The 24,078-nt window shown below is 47.4% G+C and overlaps 1 protein-coding gene across 1 annotated transcript in view; it reads right to left on the bottom strand.

Annotated features, from left to right (window-relative positions):
- cyldl (cylindromatosis (turban tumor syndrome), like) overlaps positions 1–19,366 on the bottom strand; it is a 44,917-nt gene extending 25,551 nt beyond the window's left edge. Inside the window, exons 1-5 of the mRNA XM_078536401.1 lie at positions 19,232–19,366; positions 14,386–14,865; positions 12,816–13,109; positions 11,806–11,911; positions 6,978–7,189 (exon numbers count right to left, since the gene is read on the bottom strand). Coding sequence (XP_078392527.1) covers positions 6,978–7,189; positions 11,806–11,911; positions 12,816–13,109; positions 14,386–14,835 — 1,062 coding nt within the window. The 5' untranslated portion in view covers positions 14,836–14,865; positions 19,232–19,366. The remainder of the gene's footprint in view (positions 1–6,977; positions 7,190–11,805; positions 11,912–12,815; positions 13,110–14,385; positions 14,866–19,231) is intronic.
- Between the last annotated feature and the right edge of the window lie 4,712 nt (positions 19,367–24,078).

Genomic DNA, 24,078 nt, shown 5'->3' with positions numbered 1-24,078 from the left:
ATAGGGTCACCAAGGGATAGAGCGTGGAATACAGATCAAGGATGAATGGGAAGATGACCAAGACAAAGGTGAAACGCAGGGATCTAACCCGTGGGAAGTGAAGGAGTGAAAAGTAAATGGAACAGTGAAAGGTTTCGCACATCTCGGGCGGATGGTCACAAGATGATGGGAGGTGTGATTGTGAGGTCCAAAGGAGAACGGAGATAGCCAAGAGCAGCTTTGTCAGAATGAAGGGCATGTTAACATGAAAGAAACCGAACCTGAATCTTAGGACATGAATGCTGAGGCGCTGCATTCTATGTTATATACCTCATGGACAATAAACAAGGAGACAATTGACAGGCTGAATGGACAAACAGGGTAGGGGCGGGGTGGGAGTTCGGCATGTCCTACACCGACAGAGGAGAAAGTGCTGTAAATGGCTGGAGAAGAGAGGAAATTACAGCCTGACATCGGAGAAAGATACAATATCTTGGTCACATCGTTAGAGGAGGTGGTAAGACCCGTGGAGCAGGCTCGAAGGGCTGAATGGCCTTCTCATGCTCCTGTTTCTTATGTCCTAAGACAGGGACGGTTATTGGAAGGAAAGATCGACCTATAAAAGGTAGGAGGGGGAAAACCGAGGAGAAAATGATTGATGGATATAATGGACTGGATGAAGTTGACCGATGTGGAATGTGTGAGGGCAGCACAGGACAGACAGAGGTGGTGATCCATGGCAGTCAAAGGTGATACCAACAAACCCAATGAACTACAGCGAAATGGCAGAAATATGAAATAATGACTTTGCCCCGATATTTACCAGGAAACTAACATGGCAGACATAACATTAGAAGAGATCAAAAAGGATATAAAGATATTTAAAGATAGAAAGGGGGACAGATAATTGATAAACTAATCAAACTCAGAGGACAAAAACCCTGGACCAGGTCGACTGCATCTGCCAAAAATAAGAAGCGTTAGGAAGAAATAGCAGAGGGAATATAACATGTAAAAGGAACGAGAAAAGAGAATAGTAACGGGGGACTGGTGAACAGCTAATAGGATTCCTATATATATACAAAGTGATATAGCACAAGCTCAGGTAACTATAGATCTATTAGCTTAATGGCAGTGGTAGAGAAAAGCTTAATGATAGATGGAATAGAAAGACACTGAGAAACTGATATTATAAAGAGCAGTCAGCACAAATTCCAACAGGGAAAGCCACGTTTCACCAATTTTCTTCAATTTTTTGAAGAAGTGGGGGAGACAGGGGTAACGCGGTGGATGGAATATTGTTTGTTACCGGACTGCACAGTAAATTCATGGCTAAGGTCAGGCAGCGCATTCCAGACCGTCACCACCCTCTGGGTAAAAATGTTTTTCCTAACATCCCCCCTAAACCTCCTGCCCCTCACCTTGAACTTATGCCCCCTTGTGACTGACCCTTCAACTAAGGGGAACAGTTGCTCCCTATCCACCCTGTCCATGCCCCTCATAATCTTGTACACCTCAATCAGGTCACCCCTCGGTCTTCTCTGCTCCAACAAAAACAATCCAAATCTATCCAAACTCTCTTCATAACTTAAATGTTTCATCCCAGGCAACATCCTGTTGAATCTGCTCTGCACCCCCTCCAGTGCAATCACATCCTTCCTATAATGTGACGACCAGAACTGCACACAGTACTCCAGCTGTGGCCTCCCCAAGGTTCTATTCAACTCCAACATGATCTCCCTACTTTTGTAATCTATGCCTCGATTGATAAAGACAAGTGTTCCATATGCCTTTTTCACCACCCCACTAACATGCCCCTCTGCCTTCAGAGATCTATGGACACACACGCCAAGGTCCCTTTGTTCCTCAGAACTTCCTAGTGTCATGCCGTTCATTGAATACTTCCTTGTCAAATTACTCCTTCCAAAGTGTATCACCTCACACTTTTCAGGGTTAAATTCCATCTGCCACTTATCTGCCCATTTGACCATCCCGTCTATATCTTCCTGTAGCCCAAGACACTCAACCTCACTGTTAACAACCAGCCAATCTTTGTGTCATCCGCAAACTTACTAATCCTACCGCCCACATAGTCATCTATGTCGTTTATATAAATGACGAATAATAGGGGACCGAGCACTGATCCCTGTGGTATGCCACTGGACACTGGCTTCCAGTCACTAAAGCAGCCTTCTGTCATCACCCTCTGCCTCCCACAACTAAGCCAATTTTGAATCCACCTTATCAAATTACCCTGTATCTCATGTGCATTTGCCTTCTTTATAAGTCTCCCATGTGGGACCTTGTCAAAGGCTTTGCTGAAATCCATATAAACTACAACAACTGCACTACCCTCATCTACACACCTGGTCACCTCCTCAAAAAATTCAATCAAATTTGTTAGGCATGACCTCCCTCTGACAAAGCCATGCTGACTATCCCTGATCAAACTCTGCCTCTTCAAGTGGAGACAGACACTCTCCTTCAGAACTTTCTCCAATAGTTTCCCTACCACTGACGTGAGACTCACTGGTCTGTAGTTCCCTGGCTTATCTCTACAATCCTTCTCAAATTGCAGTGCCACATTAGCTGTTCTCCAGTCCTCTGGCACCTCCCCCGTGGCCAGAGAGGAATTAAAAATTTGGGTCAGAGCCCCTGCGATCTCCTCCCTTGCCTCCCCCAGCAGTCTGGGACACAAATCATCTGGACCTGGAGATTTGTCCACTTTTAAGCCTGCCAACACCTCCAATACCTTGTCACTCCCTATATCAATTTGCTTAAAAACCTCGCAGTCTCTCTCCCTGAGTTCCATACCTTCATCCTCATTCTCTTGGGTGAAGACGGATATGAAGTATTCATTCAACACTAGCGATGTCCTCTGGCTCTACCCATAGATTGCCCCCTTGGTCCCTTATGGGCCCTACTCTTTCCCTGGTTATCCTGTTCCCATTGATATACTTATAGAATATCTTAGGATTTTCCCTACTTTTACCAGCCAGAGCTTTCTCATATCCCCTCTTTGCTCTCCTAATTGATTTCTTAAGCTCCAGCCTGCACTGTCTGTACTCCACTAATGCCTCTGCTGATTTGCTTCCCTTGTACCTGCTAAAAGCCTCTCTTTTCCTGCTCATAGTAACCTGAATATCTCTGGTCATCCATGGTTCTCTGGGCTTGTTACTCCTTCCTATCACCCGAGAGGGAACATGTTGAGCCTGTACCCTCCCCATTTCCTTTTTGAACACCCCCCACTGTTCCTCTGTAGATTTCCCCACAAGTAGCTGTTCCCAGTCTAACTTGGCCAGATCCTTCCTTATTTTACTAAAATCCACTCTCCCCCAATCCAAAACTTTTTTTGCAACTTGTCGATTTCTTTGTCCATAACAAACTTAAACTGTACTAGGGAGAGTGTTTGAGAGAGAGTGGGAGAGAGAGTGTGAGAGGCTGAGTGAGAGAAAAGGTGCCTCCATCTTGAAGCACCCTCTCTATTCCTGACCCTGCCATCACAGCCTGCTGTTCCTCTCAAACTGGAAGGTCTCTGATTGGCCCTCCAGTTTTGAGAACCAGCCCACCAGCCTCACGTGAACAGGGAACCTATCTCCGTGCCAATTAAAGGAATGTCCCTGTGAAGATCCCAATGAGTGAATGTCTCCCCCAGGGAGCGGGTTCGGGACGTGGAAACTGTCCCGACTTCTGTTTCCCATCTCCATCGGGAAAATCCAGCCCCGTGTGTCCAAATTGGGTCGAGGAACAGGAGGACCTCAAGGTACAAACACACAAATCACAAAAGTAGCAACGCAGATCAGTAAGGTCAGAAGAAAAAGCAAACCATAACACGGATTCATTTCTAGAGGGATAGAGTTGTAAAGTAGAGAAGTTATTAAACTGGTAGAGAATCTTGGCTAGACCACATTTTGAGTACTGTGAACAGTTCCTTATTCACTAAAAGACATAGAGGCATTGGAGAAGGTGCAAAAAAGCTTTACAAGAATAATACCAAAACTGAGAGGTTATATGTATCAAGAAGATGGGGAGATGGTGGTGTAACTCTTTCGAGTTATCAACAGTCACAGATTGTAACTCTTTCGAGTACATTCACAGTTCTTGGTTTCCGGGAGTGGGACATGAACCCACAACCTTCTGATTCAAAGGCGAGGGTGCTATGAACTGAGCCACAGCTGACACCTCGAGATGGTGGTGTAGTGGTAATGTCACTGGACTAGTAATTCAGAGGCCCAGCTAATGCTCTAGGGACACGGGTTCAAATCCCACCACAGCAACTTCAATTAAATTCAATTAATAAAATCTGGAATCACATCTCAGTATCGGTGACAACTATCATGGAGTGCCCTTTAGGGAAGGAAATCTGCCATCCTTACCTGGTCTGGCCTACATGTGACTCCAGACCCACAGCAATGTGGCTGACTCTTCACTGCTCTCTGGAATGGCCTCGCAAGCCACTCAGATCAAGGGCAATTAGGATGGGAAACAAATGCTGGTCTTGCCAGAGACACACACATCCCATCAAAAAAGGAAAAATTAACATGCTCTTTTCCCTAGAAACAAGAGAAGATTGGGGGGGGTGTGGAGTGACCTAACAGAGGTCTTTAAGATTAGGAAAGGGTTTGATAGGGTAGACATAGAAAAAGTATCTTGGAGGAGTACAAAACTAGGGGATATCGTGACTCCCCTCCTGACTCCCCAAAGCCTCTCCACCATCTACAAGGCACAAGTCAGCAGTGTGATGGAATACCCCCCACTTGCCTGGATGAGTGCAGCTCCCACAACACTGAAGAAGCTTGACACTATCCAGGTCAAAGCAGCCCCCTTGATTGGCACCACACCCACAAACATTCACTCCCTTCACCACTGACGCACAGTAGCAGCAGTGTGTACCATCTACAAGATGCACTGCAGGAATTCACCAAGGCTCCTTAGACATCACCTTCCAAACCCACGACCATTACCATCTAGATGGACAAGGGCAGCAGATAAATGGGAACACCTCCACCTGGAAGTTCCCCTCCAAGACACTCACCATCCTTACTTGGAAATATATCGCCGTTCCTTCACTGTCGCTGGGTCAAAATCCTGGAACTCCCTCCCTAACAGCACTGTGGGTGTACCTACACCACATGGACTGCAGCGGTTCAAGAAGGCAGCTCACCACCACCTTCTCAAGGGCAACCGGGGATGGGCAATAAATGCTGGCCCAGCCAGCGAAGCCCACATCCCATGAATGAATAAAATAAAAGTCAGTAATAAATCCAATGGGGAGTTCAAGAGAAACATCTGTACCAAGAGACTGGTGAGAATGCGGAACTCACTACCTCAGGGAATGGTTGAAACGATTAGTGTAGATGTATTTAAGGGCAAGGTAGATAAACAAAGGAGAAAGGAATAGAAGGGAAATGGTGAGATGAAGGGAAATGGTGAGAGACAGATAGCATGACTGGCAAACCAGTTAGGCCAAAAGGCCTGTTTCTGTGCTGGATGTTTTATGTGAGTATATTTAACACTGAATACAACTTTAGGACCTCCCCAGAAAATACTTTTCAAATGTAGTCACTGTTGTTTTATAGGAAAACACGGCAGAAATGTGGTAATGACTGAATAATTGGTCTTTAGTGATACTGGAAAAACGGTGGTCAAGACACCGGGACAGGCACAGCTCCTTTGCCCTCCTTCGGACAACGCCACACAAACATACCAATTAGGAGCAGGAGTAGGCCATTCAGCCCCTCAAGCCTGCTCTGCCATTCAGTTAAGATCATGCCATGGGATCTTTTACATTAACCTGAGGGCTGAGGGCGCCTCAGTTTAACATCGCATTTGAAACGCAGCACCTCCAACAATGCAGTACTCCTTCAGTGCGGCACTGGGAGGGTCAGCCTAGATGTTGCGCTGAAGCCCCTTCAGTGGGAATTGAACCCACGGCCCTCTGACTCAGAGACAAGAGTGCCACAAACTGAGGGGAGTTTCACAAGTCGGTGGAGATACGAGGTACCCTGTTCTTCGGCGAGAGTCAACATTCAGTGAGAGGCAGTGCAAAAGAAACCTGCAGAGTGGGGAGGGGGAGTAAAGCAGTATCCCATCACACTCCTGACTTGTGCCTTGTAGATGGTGGACAGGGAGTCAGGAGGTGAGTCACGATATCCCCACTGAGCAAACGTTAGCGGGACCTGAACCCATGGTGCAGCAGGGGTGTGATCTCCTGGCCTGTGAGGAAGGGGCTCAGCAACACCTACTATGGGTTGAAGGAATGGTATTTGCAAAAGGCATCCAGTCCATTCTGCCCAGTAGATGAACACCCCACGCAGAGTGGCAACGAGGACCCAGTCGTACAGCGGTCAGGACACAGAATGCAACACGGACGACCAGGCCCAATGGCAAACTGTGAACTTCTGGTAATTAAGTGCCAGGGAAAATATCCCCCCCCGAGCTACCATTTCATCGTTTAAAAACCCAAAGTGCTTCTCTTAGGTCCTTCAGGAAAAGGAACCTGCTACCTCTGCCCAGTTAGGCCTCCAGTGACCCTCCTGTGCGGTTAACTGCAAAGACCCCAATCACTATTCATTGACACTATTGCTGAAAAGTGCTGCTGTGATGCTCCTGCAGTCGAATGGCCGAGAACATTTCCTTCTATGCTCTCTCTCTCTCACACACATACACACACGCACGCACACACAGTGGCTACTTCAATGAAGCAAAGGAGATCAGAATCGCAATCATGAGAGAGAGAAAGGAGAGAAATGCACAGGCTCATTAATGCTGCGGGGCCCTTGACATGGAGAAAACATCCAAGGGCCTTCATGGAGGACTAATGGTGAGTCAGAGAGGGGAAACAGAGAGATGGGTTTAAGGAGATGGAGACGTTTAGGGGTGGAACAGCAGGGAGTGAGGCCTAGATGGTTGAAAGGCAGTGCTGCCATTGGTAATTGCACTGCTTGAGCTAATGTGTTATCCATCGTTCCTGGAAAAAGTGCCAACCTTCTCCTTACCAACTCGACACCAGCAATTTCGCCCGTCATTGTTGGGAGGTGACCCATCCACTGGATGACTCCAGTCATCCACTGCCCTTTTCCCACGTCGATTTGAACAACAGATTTAACTCCCAGGTAGCGATCTGACCGGCTCCCTCCATTTTCCACGAGGTCTCGGTTCAGGCCCTCATGTAGCCAGCCTCCATCCCCTGAGACCTGGCTCTCTCTGGCTGGATTGGAAGAAAGAGAAAAAAATATATAATCATCGACTCCTCAAGTCAGCCTGTTTAAACCAGCGGGGGTCAAAGGCCACGACCCTAACCTACCCCGACGACCTTTGGGCCAGCGGTCCTGCATTTCCCTTACACGGGGCGAGCTCCTGATTGGCTATCTAGGCCACTAGGCCACTAGTGACCACTAGGCCACGTAGCAGCAAAGCCTGCGACACCAGGCCGCGACCAGGGGGAGGAGGGGCCTGCAGCGCTCATCTGACTGCATTGGCTATTCTCGCTTCCTTCAGCTGCCCTGAGGAATTGCCTTTCAAGGCCTTACATCTAGATAGCTTCTAAAAGTATGAGACTCGCTGCCCAACTTGCATATATAAATAACTAAGCTCCCCCTAGAGAGCAGGTTAGTCATCCCCACACTATCCACCTCCCTCATAACCAGATACCAGAGGTTGGTTTCAGGTTTTTGACATTTTAATCCTGTTCTGCACCCCTCTCTCCGATTTGTGGAGGGAATTACAAATCTCCCAATATTTCTGCCTTAATATTGGACTGGAAAGGTCATCACCATGAACTGCTTTCCACCCAATAACAGGCTTGCAACCACAAGGACCACATTCAGGGTTACGTCGATATAAATACACTCCCAGACACAACCCAATTGAACCATAACCAACCGCTCCCTCTGGCAAAGCATTCCAGGCTCCCTCATTCCGTCTCTGTGAAGAAAAGTGTGAGGGCGGAGTCAATAATTATGCGGCTTGATGTTTGTCACATTGGACACAGCCTTCCCACACACTCCCTCCTCCACACACTTTTTGCAGAAATGCTCACAAGAGCAAGCTTCTTTCATGGGATGTGGGTCGTCACCGACAGGACCAGCATTTGTTGCCCATCCCTAATTGCCCTCCAACTGAGTGGCTCGCTAGGGCAGTTAAGAGTCAAACGCATCGCTGTGGGGCTGTGCGTCTGGAGGCAGATGTTAAACCAAGACAAGGTACGGACGGCGGATTCCCAGAATGGGTTTTTTTTAAACGACAATTGACGATAGTCGTCATGGTCACCGTTACTGAGACTAGCTTTATATTCCAGGTTTATTAATTGAATTTAAATTCCGCCTGATGCCGTGGTGGGATTTGAACCCCTGTCCCCAGAGGTTTAGCCTGGGTCTTATTAGTCCAATGACGTTACCACTACACCATCGCCTCTCCCTTTTATACAAAGGCAAATCGTTAATGCAAAAGCAAAATGCGACGGCCGCTGGAAATCTAAAATAGCAACAGAAAACATGGGAAATACTCAATAGGTCAGAGAAAAACAAAACGTTTTTGTCTTAACCTTGTTTTTGCTTTCAAGCGGCAGCTGTTCATCGTTCTCTCATTCGCATCTCCTCTGGGCACATCTTTTGTTCCTTTACTTGTTCCATTCCCACTCCCTTTGGCCCTACACGAACAACACTCTTGTTATTTAATCTCTCCTGCCCTCCATCCTTTCGCAGCTCTTCATTTTTGTTCCTTTTCACCCGCTTAAGATCTATTACATCCCTAACTTTTCCCAGTTCTGAAGAAAGCTTGGGGAGAGACTGGGGCAGTAGGATTCATTTTAGGTATGGGGACCACTACAAACACTCCCAGGACAGGTACAGCACGGGGTTAGATACAGAGTAAAGCTCCCTCTACACTGTCCCCATCAAACACTGCCAGGACAGGTACAGCATGGGGTTAGATACAGAGTAAAGCTCCCTCTACACTGTCCCCATCAAACTCTCCCAGGACAGGTACAGCACGGGGTTAGATACAGAGTAAAGCTCCCTCTACACTGTCCCCATCAAACACTCCCAGGGCAGGTACAGCATGGGGTTAGATACAAAGTAAAGCTCCCTCTACACTGTCCCCATCAAACACTCCCAGGACAGGTACAGCACAGGGTTAGATACAGAGTAAAGCTCCCTCTACACTGTCCCCATCAAACACTCCCAGGACAGGTACAGCACGGGGTTAGATACAGAGTAAAGCTCCCTCTACACTGTCCCCATCAAACACTCCCAGGACAGGTACAGCACGGGGTTAGATACAGAGTAAAGCTCCCTCTACGCTGTCCCCATCAAACACTCCCAGGACAGGTACAGCACGGGGTTAGATACAGAGTAAAGCTCCCTCTACACTGTCCCCATCAAACACTCCCAGGACAGGTACAGCACGGGGTCAGATACAGAGTAAATCTCCCTGTACACTGTCCCCATCAAACACTCCCAGGACAGGTACAGCACGGGGTTAGATACAGAGTAAAGCTCCCTCTACAATGTCCCCATCAAACACTCCCAGGACAGGTAAAGCACGGGGTTAGATACAGAGTAAAGCTCCCTCTACACTGTCCCCATCAAACACTCCCAGGACAGGTACAGCACGGGGTTAGATACAGAGTAAAGCTCCCTCTACACTGTCCCCATCAAACACTCCCAGGACAGGTACAGCACGGGGTTAGATACAGAGTAAAGCTCCCTCTACACTGTCCCCATCAAACTCTCCCAGGACAGGTACAGCACGGGGTTAGATACAGAGTAAAGCTCCCTTTACACTGTCCCCATCAAACTCTCCCAGGACAGGTACAGCACGGGGTCAGATACAGAGTAAATCTCCCTCTACACTGTCCCCATCAAACACTCCCAGGACAGGTACAGCACGGGGTTAGATACAGAGTAAAGCTCCCTCTACACTGTCCCCATCAAACACTCCCAGGACAGGTACAGCACGGGGTTAGATACAGAGTAAAGCTCCCTCTACACTGTCCCCATCAAACTCTCCCAGGACAGGTACAGCACGGGGTTAGATACAGAGTAAAGCTCCCTTTACACTGTCCCCATCAAACTCTCCCAGGACAGGTACAGCACGGGGTCAGATACAGAGTAAATCTCCCTCTACACTGTCCCCATCAAACACTCCCAGGACAGGTACAGCACGGGGTTAGATACAGAGTAAAGCTCCCTCTACAATGTCCCCATCAAACACTCCCAGGACAGGTACAGCGCGGGGTTAGATACAGAGTAAAGCTCCCTCTACACTGTCCCCATCAAACACTCCCAGGACAGGTACAGCACGGGGTTAGATACAGAGTAAAGCTCCCTCTACACTGTCCCCATCAAACACTCCCAGGGCAGGTACAGCACGGGGTTAGATACAGAGTAAAGCTCCCTCTACACTGTCCCCATCAAACTCTCCCAGGACAGGTACAGCACGGGGTTAGATACAGAGTAAAGCTCCCTTTACACTGTCCCCATCAAACTCTCCCAGGACAGGTACAGCACGGGGTTAGATACAGAGTAAATCTCCCTCTACACTGTCCCCATCAAACTCTCCCAGGGCAGGTACAGCACGGGGTTAGATACACGTAGTGAGAGGCCATCACCTCTAGGAAGCAGCGTCATGGATGAACCCAATGTAAAACAATGGCAACAGGAGCAATAGGAAGAATGTCCTGAGGACCTGGGGTTTTTTTTGAGACAGTTAGAAAAAAAGCTGGTACTTACATAACAAAAGCAACCTGCATTTATGTAGCACCTTTGAAACATGTCCCAAGGTGCTTCACAGTTGTGCAAGTACAGTGAGGCAATGAAAGGGAGATCAAAAGCTGGGTCAAAGGGTAAGCTTTAAGGAGGGCAGAGAGAGAGAGAGAGAGAGGTCGAGAAGCGGAGGATACGAGTTCCAGGGTGAGATGCTGGTGTAGTGGTAATATCACTGGACTAGTAATCCAGGGGCCCAGGCTAATTCTCACACGGGGTCAAATCCCACCACAGCTGCTGGTGGAACTTAAATCAAATTAATAAAATCTGGAATTAAAAGCTAGCCTCAGTAATGGTGACCATGAAACTATCATCGATTGATGTAAAAACCCATCTGGTTCACTAACGCCCCTTTAGGGGAGGAAATCTGCCGTCCTTACCCCAGTTTGGCCTACGTGTGACTCCTCTGAAATGGCGACTAGATTTGGGGCAACAAATGTCGGCGACGCCCATATCCCATGAGAGAATAAAAACCAAAGACACCAGGGTGGCTGAGAACTTGGCTGCCGCTGGTAGGGAGAAAACTGGGTGGGGGATGGGGAGTTTGTAGGCCAAAAGTTACAGGGACATGGCTATGGTTGGATCCTCAACACGAGGACGGGAATTTTAAACTGGAGGTGTTGCAGTCCGAGAGCCAATACAGTTCAGCAAGGAGAGGGTTAACGGGACATGGGTCAGGAACTGAGTAATGGATCGGGCGGACAATGGGGTCAATAGGGTCCCAGGGAAAACAACTGGGGTCAAGGGGCCAGCAGAGTTTTTAGTGAGGAGGATGGATAACGTGTGTGGAATAGTAATTTCTCTTCATAGCAAAATGGAATACTTTTGTAACATGGTCACAGTTGTTAGTGAGGCAAATTGATAAACCATCTTCTAATGGGAACCACGGAGGTGACAGGTAGTGCGCACACATTGTCCCTGGGCAGAGACCACAGCAAGAGCTGGGAGAAATCGAGTGTGCCCGCCTGATGTCCCCCTCTCGGGTATCATCCGAGATCAGTCCCAACCCCGACTAACTCCCCTCCCCGACCACCCCCTTTGACCATTCATCGAGACTCACAGGTACTCCGCCGGATGCTCCCGGCAGGTAGAAGCGTGTTTTCCTTTATGACAGAATGTAGCGGCACCCTCAGTGGCACCTTCGGCTCCTCCCCGTTCACCTGGTCCTGCAACAGAGTGAAGCAACCCTCAGCTTGGACATCCACACACCAAAGGCGACGTTCGCTGATGAAAGCACTGCCTCGGAAAGCCAAAAGAGTGAAGGAAATAGAGAGAGGGGAAGAGACTAGGAGAAAAGGAGGTGGGGGGGGGTGGTGGGGAAACTTAATTGTCTGTCAAATGCCTCTAGGGTAGGCAGGTTCCAGCTCCCCCTGGTGTGCACAGCAAGCTCCCACATACAGCAATTCAGGTAATTATGGGGAGAAACACTGGCCAAGACATCAGGAGAGCTCCCACACCCCGGGATCCTTTAGGAAGAGGGCAAATGGGGCCTTGGTTCAACATCTCAGCCGAAATATGGCACCTCCGGCAGCGTAGCACTTCCTCAGTACCGCGCGCTGTGGGATTTTCAGCCTAGATTCTGAGCTCGGGTGTCTTGGAGTGGGACTTGAATTCACAACCTTCTTACTCACAAGGTAAGGGCGCTACCCACACAGCCACAACTGAAAGGGCGTGTACGAGGGGAGTCATGCTCGATTGAGCTTTGCCCCTCCTGACCCCCCCAACCCAACCCCGGAGATTGAGTATTGACATCGCTGTGTCAGGAAAGGAGTTGGAGAGAGGGGTAGAATTTACAGACGGATTCAAAGCCAATTTACCTCAACGAGCCTCTCAGGACCGAACTCACGACTGAAACTACAGCACAATCCCCCCGACAACAGCAGGATTTTAATCGCCCAGTATGTGGAGGATAGTTTATGTTGTTTACAAAATCAATCCCGGTAAGCGTGGTCCTCTAGGTGTGATGGGCAGGGGAAATGAACCAATCACCTCCATTCTAGCTGGGACTTGTGCTGCCCCTAACACTGCCTGATAAAAAAGACCGTTAGCCGACGCCACAGTTTCACTCACCGATTCGAGGTTGACCAGTACCGCCGAGCCCCCGTCCATGAACCCCATCACCGTCCCCCCTTTCATTTCCTCTTCGACGCAGACAACCACCCGGTCTCCAGTGTTCACGGGGCGATCCACCCGCCCGTCACTGGTCTTCACGCCTCCCGCGCTCGTGCACTGCCCCTCCTCCCCGAAGCTCCATCCCCGCGTGACCTTGTTAAACGGCACGAAGATGCCGCACCCCTTCTTGCAGTGGAAGTACTGCTGCTCGCCAAATGTTCCGTCGTTTTGGTCCTCTGCTTCCCCCTCTACCTGCAACGGGGAGGAATTAAAACAGGAGGGAAGAGGAGAGGGGGGTGGGGTGGGAGCAGGAGGGAGGCGGTGAGTAGGAGGGGAGGCAAAGTGACAGCTTGTTTATAAAAGTGACCGATGATGCTCAGTGATCTTGCTGAAATGAAAATGGAGGGAGTGCTATTCGGGTAACATCCCTAACTTACAACAGCGCTTAAAAAAAAAATGCATTATTAGAACACACTTTAAATGGGGAATATCTGTACTGGGTTCTCAGGAGTGAGTTACAGGCTGCAATCTAATCGAGGGGTTTGGGGTGGTTTATATGTAGAATAACAGATACCCGGGAGTGAGTTACAGATTAGAATCAAATCAAGGGGTTTGGGGGGGGGTTTATATATAGAATAATGGATACCCGGGAGTGAGTTACAAACTGGAATCTAATTGAGGGGTTCAGGGGGATTTATATATAGAATAATGGATACCTGGGAGTGAGTTACAAACTGGAATCTAATTGAGGGGTTCGGGGGGATTTATATATAGAATAATGGATACCCAGGAGTGAGTTACAGACTGCAATCTAATCGAGGGGTTCGGGGGGGTTTATATATAGAATAACAGATACCCGGGAGTGAGTTACAAACTGGAATCTAATCGAGGGGTTCGGGGGGTTTATATATAGAATAATGGATACCCGGGAGTGAGTTACAGACTGCAATCTAATCGAGGGGTTCGGGGGGTTTATATATAGAATAACAGATACCCGGGAGTGAGTTACAAACTGGAATCTAATCGAGGGGTTCAGGGGGTTTACATATAGAATAACAGATACCCAGGAGTGAGTTACAGACTGGAATCTAATCGAGGGGTTCGGGGGTTTATATATAGAATAATGGATACCCGGGAGTGAGTTACAAACTGGAATCTAATTGAGGGGTTTGGGGGGTTTATATATAGAATAACAGATACCTGGAAGTGAGTTACAGACTGGAATCTAATCGAGGGGCTCGGGGGGTTTATATATAGAATAACAGATACCCGGGAGTGAGTTACAAACTGGAATCTAATCGAGGGGTGAATGCGGTGGGGGGTGGTTTATCTCTAGAATAATGGATAACTGGGAGTGAGTGTTACAGATTAGAATCTAATCGAGGGGTTCGGGGTGATTTATATATAGAATAACAGATACCTGGAAGTGAGTTACAAATTGGAATCAAACCAAGTGGTTCAGGGGGTTTATATATAGAATAATGGGTATTCGAAAGGGAGACTTTGTTGCATCTTCCGTGAAGCCTACCTGCAACTCAATTCCAAAGAATGTTCCGGAAAGCTTCGGCATGTCGCATATGCTTCCGATGTACCTGACGATCCCAGGCAGTGACTTGGATTTGTAGTCGACAGTCACTAGATCCAGTAGGTGGATCTGCCGTGCGTTTTCCAACATCTCCTTCTCCAGGTAGAGGCTGAAGCGGCGAGCGGACGGGCTGACTGCGTGGAGCAAGCCCGCCTCCTGCTGGCTCAGCTGGTGCAGGCTGTCCACCTCCAGGGCGAGGTGCACATCTGCCTCCACCAGGTGGAACTTCAGTTTCCGGCCAGGTGCCTGAGGCTCGGTCTGCATCTCCTTCAGGTAGTCAGGCTCGGCAATAAGGGCAATATTCCCGGCAGGGAAGACACGGTCATTGACAGGCAAGTCTTCCATTAAAATGAAGTAGAGGTATTTAGTCTCTTTCTTACTGGGTAAGAACATCACGGCTTTGTAAAATCAGTTACAAAAATCCTGAAGAATAGAAGAGAAACAGTTAAGAGATGGGGGCGGGGGTCGGGGGTGGGTGGGGTTGACAGGGAATAAAATGAATATTTTCTCTTGGGTCTGTTGTTCGCACTGGAGAAATTTAACTTTTGACTCTCTGGATAAAGGTCACAGTCTTCAATCCGGCCGAGACTACAGGGATTGAGAGTGTGTCTGTCACTGTCTGTGTCTGACTAGCTGTCCCCTGTCACTGTTGCCTATCTCTCGATCCATCTCTGCGTCCGTTCTCCATCTGCCTCTCTGTTGCCTGAGACTCTGTCTGACTGTCGCCTCTCTCTCTCTCTCTCGTCATCTGTGTCTATTGTTTATCTGACCGGTCTTTATGTTTCTGTCCGCTGGTTTCTCTCTCTCTCTCTCTCTCTGTCTGTCTCTGTGTGTCTGTCCTGCTCCCTGTCTCTCTCTCTCTCTGTAGGAAGAAAGTATTTAAATGGAGAGAGACTGCAGAATGCTGCGGTGTAGAGGGATCCAAGTATTTTCATACATGAATCACAAAGTTCACATGCAAGTAGTTAGGAAGGCAAATGGAATGTGGGCCTTTATTGCAAGGGGAGATGGAGAATGAAAGTAGGGAAATCTTGCTACAACTGTACAAGGCATTGGTGACCTGGAGTACAGTGTACAGTTTTTGTCCCCTTACTCACGAAGGGATTATACTTTCATTGGAAGCAGTTCAGAGAAGGTTTACCAGGCTGATTTCTGGGATGAGGGGTTTGACTGAAGAAAGGTTGAGCAGGTTAGTCCTGTACTCATTGGAGTTTAGAAGAATGAGAGGCGATCTTATTCAAACATAGAGGGATTAGTAATCCAGAGACCCAGGGTAATGCTCTGGGGATGGTGGAACTTGAATTCAATAAAAATCTGGAATTAAAAGTCTAACGATGACCATGAAACCATTGCCGATTGTTGTAAAAACCCACCTGGTTCACTAGTGCCCTTTAGGGAGGGAAATCTGCCGTCCTTACCTGGTCTGGCCTACATGTGACTCCAGACCCACAGCAATGTGATTGACTCTTAACTGCCCTCTGAAATGGTCCAGCAAGCCACTCAGTTGTCTCAAACTGCTACAAAGCCCAAAAGGAATGAAACTGGATGGACTACTTGGCATCGACCCAGGTACAGGGAAAGACAACGGCAATCTCAGTCCTGTCGACCCTGCAAATTCCTCCTTGCTAACATCTGGGGGCTTGTGCCAAAATTGGGAGCGCTGTCTCACAGACAGCAACAGCCTGACATAGTCATCCTCACGGAATCACATCTTACAGATAATGTCCCAGGCACCACCATCACCATCCCTGGGTATGTCCTGTCCCACCAGCTGGACACACCCAGCAGAGGTGGCAGCACAGTGGTATACAGTCGGGAGGGAGTTTCCCTGGGAGTCCTCAACATGACTCCATGAAGTCTCATGGCATCAAGTCAAACATGGGCAAGGAAACCTCCTGCTGATTACCATATACCACCCGCCCTCCCCCGCCCCACCCAATCCCCAGCGACACCCACATCCCATGAATCAATTTTTTAAAAAAGTAATGGTGACCATGAAACTACCATCGATTGTTGCAAAAACCCATCTGGTTCACTAATGTCCTTTAGGGAAGGAAATCTGCCGACTTACCTGGTCTGGTCTACCTGTGACTCCAGTCCCACAGCAATGTGGTTGACTCTTAACTGCCCTCTGAAATGGCCCAGCAAGTCATTCAGTTCAAGGGCAATTAGGGATGGGCAACAAATGCTGGCCTTGCCAGCAATGCCCACATCCCATGAAAGAATTTGTTTAAAACTTGAGCTGCCCCCTGATGACATGAAGAATCAACCACGCAGTGTGGCGCTGGAGTCACTTGTAAGGACGGTCAGGGAAGGGGGGGCAACAGGTTTCCTTCCCTCAAGGCCATCGTGAGGCAGCTTCTTGACCACTTTTTTGGTTCTAACAGAAGTTGTTCAATTCAGTTTCCCAATTTGTCACGAACTCATCCTCTGATTCGCTGGTTCAGGGCCACACGTGTGTATAACGATGGCTCAGAGGATAGTGCAGTCACTGCTGAGTCACAAGGTTGTGGGTTCAAGTCCCACTCCGGAGGCTTGAGCACAAAATCCAAGCTGACAATCCAGTGCAGCACTGAAGGGGTGCTGCACTGTTGGAGGTACCGTCTTTCATATGAGACATTAAACTGAGGCCCTGCCTGCCCTCTCAAGTGGATGTAAAAGATCCCAGGGGGCTATTTTGTGAGTTCTCCCCACTGTTCTGGCCAATATCTATCCCGCAACGATCATCACAAAAACAGATTATTTTGTCATGACAACATTGTTGTGGGATCTTGCTATGTACAAATGGGCTGCCACATCACAACAGTGACTACACTTTCGATGGCTGCGAATTATTTTAGCACATCCAGAGGTTGTGAAAGGAGCTATGTCACAGCCATTTTGTACACAGCAAGATCCCACAGCAATCTTATTAGGACTAGATAATCTGGCCTAATGATAAAAGTCTTTCTTAATAACAACCATTCCTCCTTTAAGACTCTCCTCAAGACCAAGCTTATAGTCACCCGCCCTAATATCACCTTATTTTGGCTGAGTGTGCCTTTCTATCATTGATAATCACTCCCGTGAAGCTATTTCCAATGGTCCCCTACATTAAAGATACTATATAAATGCAAGTTGTTGTTTTACTGCACCACCTATAAGAACTGAAGGGTCTAAAATTCAGTAGTTTTTCAGTTGGAACTCTTTCCAGGTATAAAAATAGAAAGTGCTGAGATTGTACATGAGGTTAATCCACATCTGTGAGAGGTTTAATTGTTCAGGGTGGGAGCCTCTCTGATTGAAGGTTCCCTGTCTGTCTCACTGCAATGTGGTGACACAGGGGTCTAAATTCCAACAGTGATGGCACTTCATGGGCTGCCAAGCACTTTGCAACATCCAGAGGCCAGAGAAGGTTCTGTACAACCACAAGCCCCTTCTCCGACATATCAAAGCTGAGACTGGATGAACACTTGAAGGGAAATCATTTTACGAGACTACAGTGAAACAGCCAGGGAGTGGGATTAACTGGAAAGCTCTGCCAAAGAACTAGCACGAGGATGATGGGCAGATTGGCCTCTTTCTCCTATTTCGAGATTCAAAGTGCACTACCAATCAATAGGCAGCACATGCACCTCTGGGTCACAAGGTTCCAGGTTCAAGTCCCACTCCAGGACTTGAGCACAAAATCCAGGCTGACCCTCCCAGTGCAATACCGAGAGGGTGCCACACTGTCAGAGGTGCCATCTTCCATACAAGACATTAAACCAAAGCCTCTCTCAGATGGGATCCCACAGCACTATTTTTTTTAAAATATTCATTCACGAGATGTGGGCTTCGCTGGCTGGGCCAGCATTTATTGCCCATCCCTAATTGCCCTTGAGAAGGCGGTGGTGAGCTGCTGCCTTCTTGAACCACGTGTAGGTACACCCACAGTGCTGTTAGGGAGGGAGTTCCAGGATTTTGACCCAGCGACAGTGAAGGAAAGGCGATATATTTCCAAGTCAGGATGGTGAGTGACTTGGAGGGGAACCTCCAGGTGGTGGTGTTCCCACCTATCTGCTGCCCTTGTCCTTCTAGATGGCAATGGTCATGGGTTTGGGAGGCGCAGTTGAAGGCACCTTCGAAGAAGGGCAAGGAAGTTCGCACCCATGTCCTGGCCAATACTTACCCCTTAACCAACATTGCTAAAAAAAAATCCTGGACATTATATAACATAGCCAATGGTGGGATCTTGCTGTGTACAAATGGCTGTCATGTTTCATACATTACAGCAGTGATTACACTTCAAAATTGGCTGTGGGACATCTTTGTCCCTTTGGGACATCCTGCATTGAAAAGGTGCTATATAAATGCAAGCCACTTTAATGTATTATGGATAAACTCATAGAATCACACAGCGCAAGCGGCCATTCAGCCCATCATGTCCCTGCCAGCTCTATTAAATCATGCCATTGTCCCTAGCTGCTCTTTCCCCTCAGCCCTGCAGACTTTGTGCTCGTTTCTTTTTTTTAAAGTTACTACTTGATCCGTTTCCTCTTCTCTTCCAAGCAGTGTATTCCAGATCACAACAACTCACCAATAAAAATTAATCTTTGCACGCAGGTTTAAAGATATAAAACGAAACTGAAAGAGAAAAATAATTGCTGCCGCAGATTTTGACCTGTTCCGATGGTTCCAAACTCGCTTATCTCTCCCACAGATGCGACCCATTGTTATGCTTTTACTCCTTAAAAATGAACTCTTCCTAACTCTTGCTGAGTGTTTGCAGTATTATCCTGTGTTGCCCTGACTGATCTGCAGTGTTTACCTGGGCCAGGAGCTGAGGTGAAGCGATGGGTGATGTCCAGATGTTGCACTTGGGTCTCCTGTGTTACTCTGTATCCCCCACACTGGATACAGCAGAGAGCTGGTGTCTGCCGGAGCTGCTCCTGTCCCAGCTGTTTCAAAACTGGATCTTATTATTTCAATGTCGGTCTCTCTCTCTCTTCCTCCTGCGGTTCACTCGCTGCTTCCGTCTTTTGGAGGGATTTAAAACACTGACAGATCCCTGGTCACAGGGAGAGAGAGAGAGAGAGAGTGAGCTTTAGGCAATGATGCAGATCATCTCCCTCTGTAGGTCGGAGGTTTAAACGCCTGCTGGCCGGAAATCTCCAGAATCAGCGCAAATCAGACCAAAATCAACCTCACCCTCCCATAAACCCCACCCTAAAACTATCCAAACTGGCTCAAACCCATCCCAAACCACCCTCAGCACCAACCCAAACTAGCACAAAACTACAAGACACCTCTAGGCATCCACTATCTCTATTGCAACACTCTGTTCCAACACTATGGAATGCAGAATATCAGGTCCTGGGCACTTAGAACCATAGAACACTACAGCACAGAAAACAGGCCATTCGGCCCTTCTAGTCTGTGCCGAAATATTATTCCGCTAGTCCCATTGACCTGCACCTAGTCCATAACCCTCCAGACCTCTCCCATCCATGTATCTATCTAATTTATTCTTAAAACTTAAGAGTGAGCCCGCATTTACCACGTCAGATGGTAGCTCGTTCCACACTCTCACCACTCTCTGAGTGAAGAAGTTCCCCCTAATGTTCCCCCTAAACCTTTCCCCTTTCACCCTAAAGCCATGTCCTCTCGTGTTTATCTCTCCTAATCTAAGTGGAAAGAGCCTACTCGCATTTACTCTGTCTATACCCTTCATAATTTTGTAAACTTCTATCATATTTCCCCTCATTCTTCTACGCTCCAAGGAATAAAGTCCTAACCTGTTTAATCTTTCCCTGTAACTCAACTCCTTAAGACCCGGCAACATCCTAGTAAATCTTCTCTGCACTCTCTCAATCTTACTGATATCCTTCCTGTAGTTAGGCGACCAGAACTGCACACAATACTCCAAAGTTGGCCTCACCAATGTCTTATACAACCTCACCATAACATCCCAACTCCTATACTCAATACTTTGATTTATGAAGGCCAGTATGCCAAAAGCTTTCTTTACAACCTTGCCTACCTGTGACGCCACTTTCAGGGAATTATGCATCTGAACTCCCAGATCCCTTTGTTCCTCCGCACTCCTCAGTGCCCTACCATTTACTGTGTATGTCCTACCTTGGTTTGATCTTCCAAAATGTAACACCTCACACTTTTCCGCGTTAAATTCCATCTGCCATTTTCTGGCCCATTTTTCCAGTTGGTCCAGATCTCTCTGCAAGCTTTGAAAGCCTTCCTCGCTGTCCACAACGCCTCCAATCTTAGTGTCATCAGCAAACTTGCTGATCCAATTCACCACATTATCCTCCAAATCATTGATATAGACAACAAACAACAATGGTCCCAGCACAGATCCCTGAGGCACACCACTAGTCACAGACCTCTGAGAAGCAATCATCCATTACCACTCTCTGTCTTCTCCCACACAGCCAATTTCGAATCCAGTTTACAACCTCTCCATGGATACCAAGTGTCTGAACCTTCTGAACTAACCTCCCATGTGGGACCTTGTCAAAGGCCTTACTAAAGTCCATGTAGACAACATCCACAGCCTTTCCTTCATCTACTTTCTTGGTAACCTCCTCGAAAAACTCTACAAGATTCGTTAAACACGACCTGCCTTGCACAAAGCCATGCTGACTATCCTTAATCAGCCCTTGGCTGTCCAAATAATTATATATCCGATCTCTCAGAACACCTTCCAATAATTTACCTACTCATGACGTCAGGCTCACTGGCCTGTAATTACCTGGTTTAATTTCAGTCCCATTAATTTCTCCAACACAACCTTCTTACTTATACTAATTTCTTTCAACTCATTTTCCCCCGAGTCCCTTGGATCTCTAAATCTGGGAGATTTCCTGCATCTTCCTCAGTGAAAAGAGACACAAAGTAATCATCTAGTTTCTCTGCCAATTCACTATTCCCCATTCATATTCTATTCTCCCTTTCTTTACCAGTTTCTTGATCTTCCTTTGCTGTCTTCAAAAAACCTCCCAATCCTCAGGTTTACTACTACTTCTGGCAACTTTATAAGCCTTTTCTTTCAATCTTATACAATCCTCAACTTCCTTTGTCAGCCGTGGTTGATTGAGTTTTTTGGGGTTTTGCACCTTGAAGGAATGTATAGGTGCTGTAAGCTATGTAATAGTTCTTTGAAGACTATCCATTGCATATGTACGGTCATAACCTTTAATGTATTTTCCCAATCCACCTCAGTCAATTTGTCCCTCATGCCTTCATAGTTTCCCTTATTCAACTTTAATACCCTTGCTTCAGAGTGAACTCCTCATTTTCAAACATAATGTAAAATTCTATCATATTGTGGTCACTCATCCCTAAAGGTTCTTTTACAAGGAGATTATTAATTAGCCCTTTTTCATTACATAATACTAGATCTAATTAAGCCTGTCCTCTAGTCGGCTCCTCAACATACTTCTCTAGAAAACCATCCCTAACACACGCCAGAAACTCGTCTTCCGCAGCATTAGTGATCAGTTAGTTTACCCAGTCTATATGCAGATTGAAGTCACCCATGATGACTGTATCGCCCACGCTTCTCTCATCTCCTGATTAACATCATGCCCCACATCACCATTACTGTTTGGTGACCTATAAACAACTCCAACCAATGTATGCTGCCCTTTGCTGTTTCTTAGCTCCACCCAAACAGATTCCACACATTGTTCTTCTGATCTGAGATCCTCCCTTATTAATGCACTGATCCCTTTTCAGTGCAGCTCCAACTCCTTTCCCATTTTCCTAAACGTTGAATATCCTTGAATATTCAGTTCCCAGTCTTGGTCACCAAGCAGCCATATTTCCAAAATGGCAATTATATCATACCCATTTACCTCTATTTGTGCCTTTAGATCATCTACCTTATTGTGAATTCTGTGCACACTCAGGTAGAGAGCCCTTAACTTTGTCTTTTTGATATCATTCTCCATTCGAAGCATACTCAATGCTCTGCTTTGTTTCTCCTGCCTTCTAGTCTCAATACTAATTCCTGTTACCAACTTTACTGTCTTCCAATTTGGGCCACCCCTCAGGTTTCCACCCCACTGACAAGCTAGTTTAAACGCACATCAACAGCACTAGTAAATCTCCCTGTGAGTATATCAGTCCTCGTCCTGTTAAGATGTAACCCGTCCAGCTTGTACAGGTCCCACCTGCCCGAGAACCAACCCAATGCCTCAGAAATATGATGCCCTCCCTCCTACACCAGTTCTCCAGCCACATATTTAATCGATCAATCCTCCTATTCCTATGCTCACTAGCACGTAGCACTGGGAGTAATCCTGAGATTACTGCCCTTGAGGTCCTGCTTTTTAATTTCCTTCCTAACTCCCTGAAATCTGCTTTCAGGACCTCATCCCTCTTCCTACCTAAATCATTGGTACCAATGTGGACCACTACTTCTGGCTGACCCCCCTTCCTCCGAAGGATGTCCTGCAGCCGCTCAGTGACATCCTTGACCCTGGCGCCAGGGAGGCAACACACCATCCTGGAGTCACGTTTACTGCCTCTGAAATGCCTTTCTGATCCCCTGACTATGGAATCCCCTTTAACTATTGCCCTTCCATTCTCGTACTCCATTCCTCCCCACACCCCCCACCCCCCCCTACAGCTGAGCTGCCCGTGGTGCCACAGGCTTAGTTCTGGCTGCACTCCCCTGAGGGACATCGCCCTGATCAGCATCCAAAATGGAAAACCGATTAGCAAGCAGGTTAGACTCAGGGGACTAATGTACTACCTGCCTGGTTCTCTTGGACAGCCTCGCGGTCACACGTTCCTTCTCTGGCTGCACGCTACTGACCTGCGTGCGACCACCTCTCTAAATGTGCTATCCACGTAGTCCTCTGCCTCACGGACGCACAACAGTGACTCCAGCCACCGGTCAAGTTCTGAAACCCAGAGCTCAAGCTTGTGCAGCTGGTGACACTTCCTACAGATGTGTTTGTCAGGAACACATGGTGTGTCCACGACTTCACAAGTACCGCAGGATGTACACTCCACTCGGCAAAGCTGACCTGCCACCCCGTAACTCTAAAAACTATTTATTACACTTAAAGTAGAATAAATTACTAGCAACTTAACTTTACTACACTTCCACTAACTTTATCTTCCTTTGGATTACTTCATTTCACTTTGACTTCATTTAACTTTACTTCCCTATTGCTCATGTTCCTTACTGAAATCCAAATAGCTACTTTTTTATAAATGACGTGTTTTTTCTATTTTTAAGCTTTTTAAGCACACTCCCTTCTCACCAACCAATGTACTTACTGTTTTCCTGTGATGTCACTCCTGGATTCTTTCAATTCAGCCCACTGCCCGAGTAGAGACGTCCCTCGCAGGTCTGGCTGTCTCCACTTCCAGAATATGAGTGAAGGCCCCGAGCCTCGCCCTCTATTTATCCGCTGTCCGAATAGTGGTGTCCCATGCAGGTCCGCCTTCAGAAGCCATGATGGGATTTCAACTCATGTCGCTGGAACATTAATCAGGGTCTCTGGATTACTAGCCCAGTAATATTACCACTCACGTATTATGCAAGTGTTTGTGGGATCTTGCTGTGCGCCGAACAGCTGCCATGTAAACAAGAGTGACTGCACTTCAAAAAGTACTTTGTTGGCTTTAAAGCTCTTTAGGATA

This window comes from Cetorhinus maximus, chromosome 3, assembly GCF_964194155.1.
Source record: "Cetorhinus maximus chromosome 3, sCetMax3.hap1.1, whole genome shotgun sequence".
NCBI lineage: Eukaryota > Metazoa > Chordata > Chondrichthyes > Lamniformes > Cetorhinidae > Cetorhinus > Cetorhinus maximus.
Note: the sequence above shows the minus strand (reverse complement) of the source record. Positions and strands in the feature narration are given on the sequence as shown.